Raw genomic sequence first — 9,691 nt, 5'->3', positions numbered from 1 at the left:
AGAAGATCCAAAAATGATAATAACTACACACAGAAAGAACCAACAAAAAAAAAAAAGCTGATTATTTTACATCTCTTTGGCTAAGTGCAAGTCTCTTTTTGACACTGAAATTTCCAGAAAAAGTGAGAGCTGTGCTATGTGGACAGATGTATTGACTGAGAGAAATAAGTGATGCTGAAGAAAGTCAATTTGTCAGACTTGTAGTATTAGACTAAAAGAGGTTCATCTCCAAGATACTATTGCTTCCTGCTCGGAACTAGTTTTTAGTATACAATTTGGGATCTAAGTGAAAACTTTGGCATACTCACTCAACATTTGAAAGAAAGACCAGTTTTAAAAACTCCTCTCTCTTTGTGCCTTCAATCTCCAGTTCAGCTAGGGACAGAAGAAAGAAGCGAGCATGGCAGGGGGGTCACTTGTTCCAGCTGGGGTGGCCAAAGAGAGAGCTGAAGAATACCAAGGGAGAGTCACCCCTTATGTGATCATTGCTTGTCTGGTTGCTGCTATCGGAGGATCCATATTTGGATATGACATTGGAATTTCAGGTGATTCATTCTCTTTTCCTAGATTACATTATCACATGTTACACATTGAGTTTGCTTACTACCGGAGCTTAAAGATGGACAATTGATCATTTTTCCAGTAATCAGGGAAGATACAAGAGTATTAACCTTTAAATAAGCTAATGATTAAGGAAGAGGTGGATTAGTCCGTTCGGCCACCAACAGCTTAGCATAGATCAATTAGGTTATCACTACTAATTCTAAGAGATCAGACAAGTCTTTGTGGTTTTAACTGATTATATGCCCATTGAGTACTTAGAGAAGTACAAGCAAGACAGCATCTGAAAACCAACTTCGCCAGCTTATGGATTACTTCGCCAGCATTGCCACTAAAACCACTGATCCTGGAGAAAACTATTTTTGGAAATACAGCCCTCTAGGCTAGTAAAAGCAAACACACAAACTTTAAAGAGTTTCTGGTGCAGAAAAATTAGCTGCATGGTCATCAAGAATTTCTGAGCATGCCGCTCGTCAAATTAAAATGGGTTAGTGAATGTTTATTCCTTTACATGAACAGGTGGGGTTGCATCAATGGATGAATTTCTCCATCGATTTTTCTACACCGTGTACAAAAACGAAAAGCATGCACATGAAAACAACTATTGCAAGTACAATAATGAAGGTCTTGCAGCATTTACCTCATCTTTGTACCTAGCTGGTTTGGTTGCATCTCTTTTAGCCTCGCCTGTAACCAGGAAGTGTGGCCGTAAGAGAAGTATAATTTATGGTGGAATCAGCTTCCTGATTGGAGCAGCCTTCACTGCCGGAGCTATCAACCTTGCTATGCTTCTTTTGGGCCGTATCATGCTGGGCGTTGGTATTGGCTTTGGAAATCAGGTGCCCCTCTCTGTCTTTAAATATTTCCTATAAACGTGAACATAATCCATAAAATCACCTGCACGCTTAAAAACATTAGCTCTCTGTTGCTGCTCAAGGCAGTTCCGTTGTATTTGTCTGAAATGGCACCGGCACATCTCCGAGGTGGGCTAAACATGATGTTTCAATTAGCAACAACTCTTGGAATCTTCTCAGCGAACATGATTAATTACGGAACTAATAAGATCCACCCATGGGGATGGAGGCTTTCTCTTGGTCTAGCTGCAGCACCAGCTTGCTTGATGACGGTAGGAGGCTTGCTCCTTCCGGAGACACCAAACAGCTTAATTGAACGGGGGTTGGAAGAAAAAGGAAGAAAAGTGTTGGAAAAAATAAGAGGAACTCCAAATGTGAGTGCAGAATTTGAAGACATGGTGGAAGCAAGCAAATTGGCTAACTCCATCAAGCATCCATTCAGAGACATTCTAAAGAAAAGGAACAGACCACAGCTGGTGATGGCAATCTTCATGCCAATGTTCCAGATTCTGACAGGCATAAATTCAATACTCTTCTATGCCCCTGTCCTGTTCCGAAGCATGGGGTTCAAGGGAAATGCTTCCCTGTACTCCTCGGCTTTGACCGGAGCTGTTCTTGCATCATCAACACTGGTCTCCATGGCAACGGTAGACAGATGGGGTCGAAGATTTCTATTGATTGGTGGAGGCATTCAAATGATCACATGCCAGGTAAAAAGCTCACCAATGCTCCATGTTGCACACCCATATCCTCAATAACAAGTATAATTACAACCAATATCCAACAAATAATCTTTTCCCAAAACGAAAAGCGTCCAGATGTGATTCAACTGGGCAAGAACGATAATAACACACTCTTATCCTCCTCCATTACCCAACACCCACCCACAGGTGATCACATTGTTCAGGCAGGGTACACTCGAAGATTCAAATGATGCATGTGAAACAACTTTAGTAAGCATTTCAGCATTGACCTTTAACTTTTTATGCCTACATTCTGCTCTCAAAACAGATTATTGTTGCCATAATATTGGGCCTCAAATTTGGCAACAACAAGGAACTGTCAAAAGGCTTTTTAGTCCTCGTGGTGGTGGTCATTTGCCTTTTTGTTGTGGCCTTCGGATGGTCTTGGGGTCCGCTTGGTTGGACCGTGCCAAGTGAAATATTCCCATTGGAGACGCGCTCGGCAGGACAAAGTATTACAGTGGCAGTCAATCTTCTCTTTACTTTCATCATAGCACAATCATTCCTCGGGCTCCTCTGTGCTTTCAAGTTTGGGATTTTCCTCTTCTTCGCTGGCTGGATCACCATCATGACAATATTCGTTTATATATTTCTACCAGAAACAAAAGGAGTGCCCATAGAAGAGATGATACTGTTATGGCAAAAGCATTGGTTCTGGAAGAAGATTGTATCTGAGAATCCAGAAGTTGAAAAGAATAATGAGTAATGACAGGAAGACTAGTATAGTTTCATGAAATCACTAATCAGAAAATTAAGGTGAAAAAAATGGAATGCATCAGAACGTCAATGAAAGCACGAGACAATAACAGTTAGAGCTGTTTCTTCAGCTTCATGCAACATTCTCTGCCCCATTATGTATCCCCTGTATCTGGTAAAGCTTGATTACCATGCTTCAAATAAACCATATTATAGTGCTTTTGAAACAAGCAACTGATCTGAGCTGTGTTTCATGTATAGAGCATTTCCCTGATTAGCTAAAAATAACACATCAAATTCAATATGCCAATAGGCAGCATCAGCTAAAGTCCAGAAGCATGAAAGAGATAAATTACTCCTCCAAGTAAAGAATAATTTGCCTTGGTATTTAAGAAACATTTTCTTTGGTTTGTGTACAACGAGTCCAGGGACAAGTATTTTGCAAGGGTACAGATATTAAATTTCCCACTGGATAAACTGTTTGTAATTATAAAGTTTTCAGCCAACATAGCAGCTGAGGGAACCCAAATTAGGGAATGCAAAATCATATGCCATTAACTTGCTCCGTGATGTACCCATCAAAGGAAAGGAACCGCTTGAGGAAATATGGAAAAATTGAGATTTTAGTTCTTAATCTTTAGTTCCTATGCGGTTCCAGCCCCTTAAAATTTTGGCAAGAACTAGTCTAGTCCTCAATGTTTAGCACATGTACAGTTTTAGTCCCTAAAATTCAGACGAGAGAAAATTTGGTCCCCAATGTATCCAAATGATTTAGGCATCTGAAGAATTATTTTACCAAAAACTAATAGAATTTAGTCACGTCTAATCATGTGTCCGTTAAAATTAAATTTCAAAATACAGAAGCAAAATAGTAGCTAATTTTAAATAATAAAAGTAAGAACTAAAAACTCATGTGCTAACTAAATAACTAGAAACAAAGGAGGAAAATTTTAAACTAAAAATTTAAAATTAGTTGGAGCACCCAATTCATCGATCCAAAGTTGATTTTCACTTTGTATTCCCACTGCCCCTAAGCAAAAAATTGTAATACTTTATTTTTTCCAGATAGATAAACAAAATTTCTCTCTCTCTCTCTCTCTCTCTCTCTCTCTCTCTCTCTCTCTCTCTCTCTCTCTCTCTCTCTCGGTTAATTATTAGTTACTAACGTGCCATCATGTTAATTATTCTTATTGTTCAAGATTGCTAATTATTTTTTAAAGAAATTTAATTCAACAAACATATAAATACACGTGACTAATTCCTTCAATTGACTTAAATCTACTCGAAATTGATAACATTAGGGGCCGAATTTATTTTTGTCACGGACTAACATTGCACCAAGTATTTAACATTGGGGACTAGATTTATTTTTTGCTGAAATTTTAGAAATAATAAAACACACAAATGCCACGCATGGAGAACCAAAAATGCATTCCTCCAACTCCATGGAAATATAATATAATTCCTGGCTTCATCGTGCCTACTTCGATGCATGCATGGAACAGTGATTAAATACAAGTAAAAAGCAACCGCACCAAAAAGCTCGTAGATACACCATAATATGAGTACACAAATCAATGCGGATTCTCAGAATTTCTGAGTCAGAAATCATGAGTACTTGTCCATGACAACCTCTAATCTGGAAAAGTGCGCCACTCTACAGCAAATGGTAGGTGTTACTGATGTATGGTTTTTTTTTACTATAAAAGCTGATAATTATGCACGCCATTAATACGCACTAACCAAGTTAGCAGATTTTTAGCATCGCGGGCTTCTAGATCCAGCAGTTTATAGTTTTTTAGACAGACGATTTGAAAGACTAAAGAGTGCTGACCAGATAATATCACATTGCATATTTATCCAAAAGATTAATTTTTTATACATTGATAATGTATACATTTTTTATCATTAAATATATAATATATAAATTAAATTTTAATTTTAATTTTAAATTTTATATATATATCATATATTCAAGTGTAATAATATATATATCATTAGTATATATAAAATTTACTCATAAAAAAAAAGATTTTTTTTTCAACCTACAACACATGAATGTCAATGACGTGGCGGTATAAAAGACGAACATATGAATCAATGATGCGTCTGAATGACATACTGACACGTATTTCATATCGCCTGAGCGTACCAAAAAATTCCGATGGGAAACATCTCAAGAAGAAGGAGAAGAGGTCCTCCCCTCTTAGTCTTAGGAGGAGTCCAAATCCAATGTCACAATTTGGCGCGTACCGGGGAGAAATGTAAGGTGCAAACAAAGTCAAATACCATGAAACTCCCACCACCTCAAAACACTTGACAGCACAAACTGACAATTAAGAATATTCAATTATCGACAGCCGACGGGCCTAACTGGGATTCTTCGCAACTTGCATACACTTATTAATATAGTCAGATACAGACTTGTACAGAGTAAACCAATACTCCAGTGGCCGGGGACCGGGGTACAGATAAAAAGAGACAGAGAAAAGCACACCGGTTCAAGTTGAACAAAGAGAGGACACAGTTCCCAAGATGATGGCCAACAATTCTTTAAGAGTTTAAAGTAGGAGCTACAAAATACTAGCTGGAAACTTTGCAAGTCAACCGCAGTTCGGTTATATAAACAAACAAGCATATGAAGACGACGATCTCCCCCGTTCCTGAGTGAACAGTTCCCCCTTCATTGTTTTCTGTGCTAAAACTGTGAGAGGAAGAAATTCGGCAATGGCTGGTGGCTCGTCAGCTCCCACAGGTGTGTCCAAGGAGAGAGCAGAGCAGTACCAAGGGAGGGTCACAGCTTATGTACTCGTCGCTTGCATTGTTGCTGCCGTTGGAGGGTCGCTCTTTGGATATGACATCGGAATTTCAGGTAAATCTTTTTTGTACATCAAGAACTTGCAATTTCAAGTTCCCAACAGTACACCATCATTTTCAGCACAATCAAAAGAATTTCTTTTTGACTCTTGCGAATAAACAGGGATAAAGGCAGCCTAACTGCAGAAACAAAAATAGGGTCAGGAATCAGGATCCTCGAGTTCACCATACGGTTAAAGCTGCATATTCTATTTGATGTTCTTCTGTAGCAAATGATTTCTTTACATGTTTATATCAGAGATATCGAAGATAAGAAGTAATTTCTCAAATTACTACCATCGGAGTCCCGAATTTCATTATATCATACTTGGATATTAAGAGATGATCCACAAACTTGCTTTTTTTTTCCTAAACAAGGCTGCAGCAGGAAGACCTGATCATTTATATTTATAGTTACAATTCCTTCCTATGTTTCAAAGTCAACCACTCTTGAAGGTGTCGCTAAAACACATAACCAGAACTCGTTAAAGACAAGATGATACAGTAGAATGATTTGCAGAACAAAAGAAATGCACTACTTCATAAATCAATAACAACTAGAAGTGCTGATTCTAACAATATTACCTTTTTCTTCCTTTTTTTTTAAAAAATTTAAGTCCGAAAAAGACCAGAAAACATGTCGTTCGAAGTAGTGTACACGACTGACTAATGGGAAGTTGATGAAGGAAACCTGACCTTGTGAATTGCTCTGCACAGGAGGAGTAACTTCCATGGATGGATTTCTCTCTAAGTTCTTTCCGACAGTCTATAGACATAAGATGCATGCCCATGAAAACAACTACTGCAAGTACAACAACCAGGGCCTAGCAGCGTTTACATCTTCTCTCTATCTTGCGGGATTGGTCTCATCTCTGGTGGCATCTCCAATTACAAGGAAATATGGTAGACGCGGAAGTATAATCTGCGGTGGAATAAGCTTTTCAATTGGAGCAGCTTTGGATGCATCCGCTCAAAATCTAGCAATGCTAATTCTTGGAAGGATAATGCTTGGTTTTGGCATTGGGTTTGGAAATCAGGTGAATTTACCCAACATCTTTTAACTTCAAGAAAGACTAGCATAGCATGTGAAACTCTATCTATCATGGAGTTCCTAAAGTAATGCCATTTGAGACTTCTAAACAAATCTCCAGAGATGGCAGATAAAGTTTACTTACAAACTTCACAATTTACAAAAATAAAATAAAAGGAAAAACCTCTATATACATTCCAATCTTTGAATAGCAGTTTTAGCGTATCACTTGCCTGTTTTTATGCTTACATACATGAAGTTGGTATAATGCCACTTTTCGTTGCCAAACACTTACCAGAGCTGCAAACTCCTTTTCTTCTTGTTTTTGGTAAGGCTGTTCCTCTTTATCTGTCTGAGATGGCTCCCACGCATCTCCGAGGAGGGCTCAACATGATGTTTCAACTTGCAACTACTCTTGGGATCTTCACAGCAAACATGATCAACTATGGCACTGAGAAGCTACGGCCATGGGGATGGAGGGTCTCTCTTGGCCTGGCAGCTGCTCCAGCAATTTTAATGACTGTGGGAGGAATACTACTTCCAGAAACACCAAACAGCCTAATTGAACGTGGATCAGAGGAAAAAGGAAAAAAAGTTCTAGAAAAAATCAGAGGGACAACAAATGTCCATGCTGAGTTACAAGACATTATTGATGCAAGTGAGCTTGCAAACTCAATTGAGCATCCTTTCAGAAAAATTCTTGAGAAGAAGCACAGACCTGAGTTAATAATGTCTATCTTCATGCCAACTTTCCAGATTCTGACAGGCATAAATTCAATTCTCTTCTATGCCCCAGTATTATTTCAGACTATGGGTTTTGCAGGCAATGCTTCTCTATATTCTTCAGCAGTGACTGGAGCAGTTCTGGCTTCATCAACATTAGTTTCAATTGCTACAGTTGATAGATGGGGCCGTAGAGTTTTACTGATCGGTGGGGGAATACAAATGATTATTTGTCAGGTAAGAAAAACAACATCCTGCACAGCAACAATTGGACAGTTGGCAGCAAATTGAAAACCTGAAAGAAAAATGAGTAGCAAAATGCAATCACATACTGTTATAAAGATAGTTATATCACTGCATGATCTTTTAACTCTGGAATCCTTTACATCCAACTAAAATAGTTCAAAAAGAAGTAGCAGAGATCTATGTTGGAGAATATGCCAAAACACCAAAAACAACACAAGGATATGATAAGAGTAAAAGGTTTAAAAGAATATGCCTTTGCAGCATAATCTCCTTCCTCACAAGAATTTCACTTGCAAAAGTTTCTTAGTACAACTCCTGTTGGTTTGTCCATCTAGTAAAAGGTAAGTAAAAGGTGGCAAGATGTAGATCAGTAAAAGGTTTAAAAGAATATGCCTTTGCAGCATAATCTCCTTCCTCACAAGAATTTCACTTGCAAAAGTTTCTTAGTACAACTCCTGTTGGTTTGTCCATCTAGTAAAAGGTAAGTAAAAGGTGGCAAGATGTAGATTCATTTTGATCCACACAATCAAGGGCCACCAATCAGCAGGGTGACCAAATCATTGTGTTTGTATAACCTGCAATGCTAAACTAATACACAGGAAAAGGCAAACCAGTACACCATTATTCAAAAAGATTAAGTTGCGCAAAAACAAGTGACCCACAAACTATCGAATCAGTTGTTTCACAATTACCTCATACTGTAATTGATTACTATGTCTCATGGTGAAACAGGTCATAGTAGCAATTATCTTGGGGCTAAAATTTGGCAGTGACAGGGAACTCTCTAAAGGCTTCTCCATTTTGGTGGTAGTTGTGATCTGCCTCTTTGTTGCAGCTTTTGGGTGGTCATGGGGCCCACTAGGGTGGACCGTGCCAAGTGAGATATTCCCATTAGAAATTCGGTCAGCTGGACAAAGCATTACAGTAGCTGTAAATCTCCTTTTCACATTCGCAATAGGCCAGTCCTTCCTCTCCCTCCTTTGTGCCTTCAAGTTTGGGATCTTCCTCTTCTTTGCGGGCTGGATTACCATCATGACAATCTTTGTTTATCTTTTCCTACCCGAAACCAAGGGTGTTCCAATTGAGGAGATGGTATTCCTCTGGAGAAAACATTGGTTTTGGAAGAGGGTTCTCCCCAAGGATTTGGAGTCTTCCAAGAATGGAGCAGAGTAAGGCATGTGTAACATAGCAATTAAAGAAATGCATCATGAAAATACCAAGTTTTAGCAATTAATTTATTTATGTAAAGCACTTCATGTAATGGAGTGCCAAATTAAGTAGGCCTGTGTTTCAATCAATTCAAAGGAGCCAAAAAATGTAAACCAGTTCTCATGATGTACAAGACTCTAGCCAAATATTCAGGCTTACCTGATTATTTGATCTATATTTGAGAGTCTAGTGTCAATCCATGGTAAATCATGAAACCAAGATTCAGTGGATAAATTCTACATAACATATCGTTGATGTTTTTCTCTACAGATGAACTTCCAACAAATTCAGTTTGATCTCAACCACGCTTAAGATGCAGAAATAGAAATGAAGACAGAGTCAATGAGCCTTAACAAAATTACAAAATCTGTATCACTTACATTGTGACCTTTAGGGTCATTTTCAGTGGGCACTGCCGACTTACCAAAAAGGTGCAACACTATTTAGAATACCCAAAAATTGCAACACTATTAGACCTACTAGCATTGGAGCAAAATGAGCAGCACAGCCTCATGTTAAAACATCTAAGAATAAAAAAAAAAATTCAGTAGACAGCAAAACAAAAGTTTAAAAGGTGTCTTTCGCTTAAAATGCCAACTATCCAGCAGTTTCATGTGCTCATAGTGAACATACTATTCTGAGTTAATAAAGAGCTTATTAAGGTCATAAAATTTCAATGTAAACATCAAAGTCGAGTCCGTACTTCAATATCAACAAACACTACCTTTCACAGGAACATATTCAAAGAGATCAGAAACAAACAAATTAGATGC

The 9,691-nt window shown here is 38.2% G+C and overlaps 2 protein-coding genes across 2 annotated transcripts; both read left to right on the top strand.

The window, feature by feature from the left end:
• The first annotated feature begins 5 nt into the window (after positions 1 to 5).
• LOC113773243 (sugar carrier protein A-like) lies at positions 6 to 2,984 on the top strand. The gene is made up of 4 exons (XM_027317842.1): positions 6 to 545; positions 1,081 to 1,400; positions 1,499 to 2,125; positions 2,427 to 2,984. The coding sequence occupies exons 1-4, from the start codon at positions 401 to 403 to the stop codon at positions 2,862 to 2,864; spliced, it is 1,530 nt and encodes a 509-aa protein (XP_027173643.1). The 5' UTR covers positions 6 to 400; the 3' UTR covers positions 2,865 to 2,984.
• Positions 2,985 to 5,204: 2,220 nt separating this feature from the next.
• LOC113773048 (sugar transport protein 7-like) lies at positions 5,205 to 9,164 on the top strand. Its single transcript, XM_027317568.1, has 4 exons — positions 5,205 to 5,726; positions 6,428 to 6,747; positions 7,074 to 7,700; positions 8,442 to 9,164. Exons 1-4 carry the CDS (start codon positions 5,582 to 5,584, stop codon positions 8,880 to 8,882), a joined length of 1,533 nt encoding a protein of 510 aa, XP_027173369.1. The 5' UTR covers positions 5,205 to 5,581; the 3' UTR covers positions 8,883 to 9,164.
• Positions 9,165 to 9,691: the final 527 nt, after the last annotated feature.

This window comes from Coffea eugenioides, chromosome 6 (assembly GCF_003713205.1).
Source record: "Coffea eugenioides isolate CCC68of chromosome 6, Ceug_1.0, whole genome shotgun sequence".
Taxonomy (NCBI): Eukaryota; Viridiplantae; Streptophyta; class Magnoliopsida; order Gentianales; family Rubiaceae; genus Coffea; species Coffea eugenioides.
The sequence above is the reverse complement of the archived record's forward strand: the minus strand, read 5'-3'. Positions and strand labels throughout refer to the sequence as shown.

Coding starts and splice junctions, on each gene's coding strand:
- LOC113773048 (XM_027317568.1), top strand. CDS start 5,582: ATGGCTGGTGGCTCGTCAGCTCCCACAGGTGTGTCCAAGGAGAGAGCA. Junction 5,727..6,427: donor ATATGACATCGGAATTTCAG/GTAAATCTTTTT, acceptor TGCTCTGCACAG/GAGGAGTAACTTCCATGGAT. Junction 6,748..7,073: donor GCATTGGGTTTGGAAATCAG/GTGAATTTACCC, acceptor GTTTTTGGTAAG/GCTGTTCCTCTTTATCTGTC.
- LOC113773243 (XM_027317842.1), top strand. CDS start 401: ATGGCAGGGGGGTCACTTGTTCCAGCTGGGGTGGCCAAAGAGAGAGCT. Junction 546..1,080: donor ATATGACATTGGAATTTCAG/GTGATTCATTCT, acceptor TTACATGAACAG/GTGGGGTTGCATCAATGGAT. Junction 1,401..1,498: donor GTATTGGCTTTGGAAATCAG/GTGCCCCTCTCT, acceptor TTGCTGCTCAAG/GCAGTTCCGTTGTATTTGTC.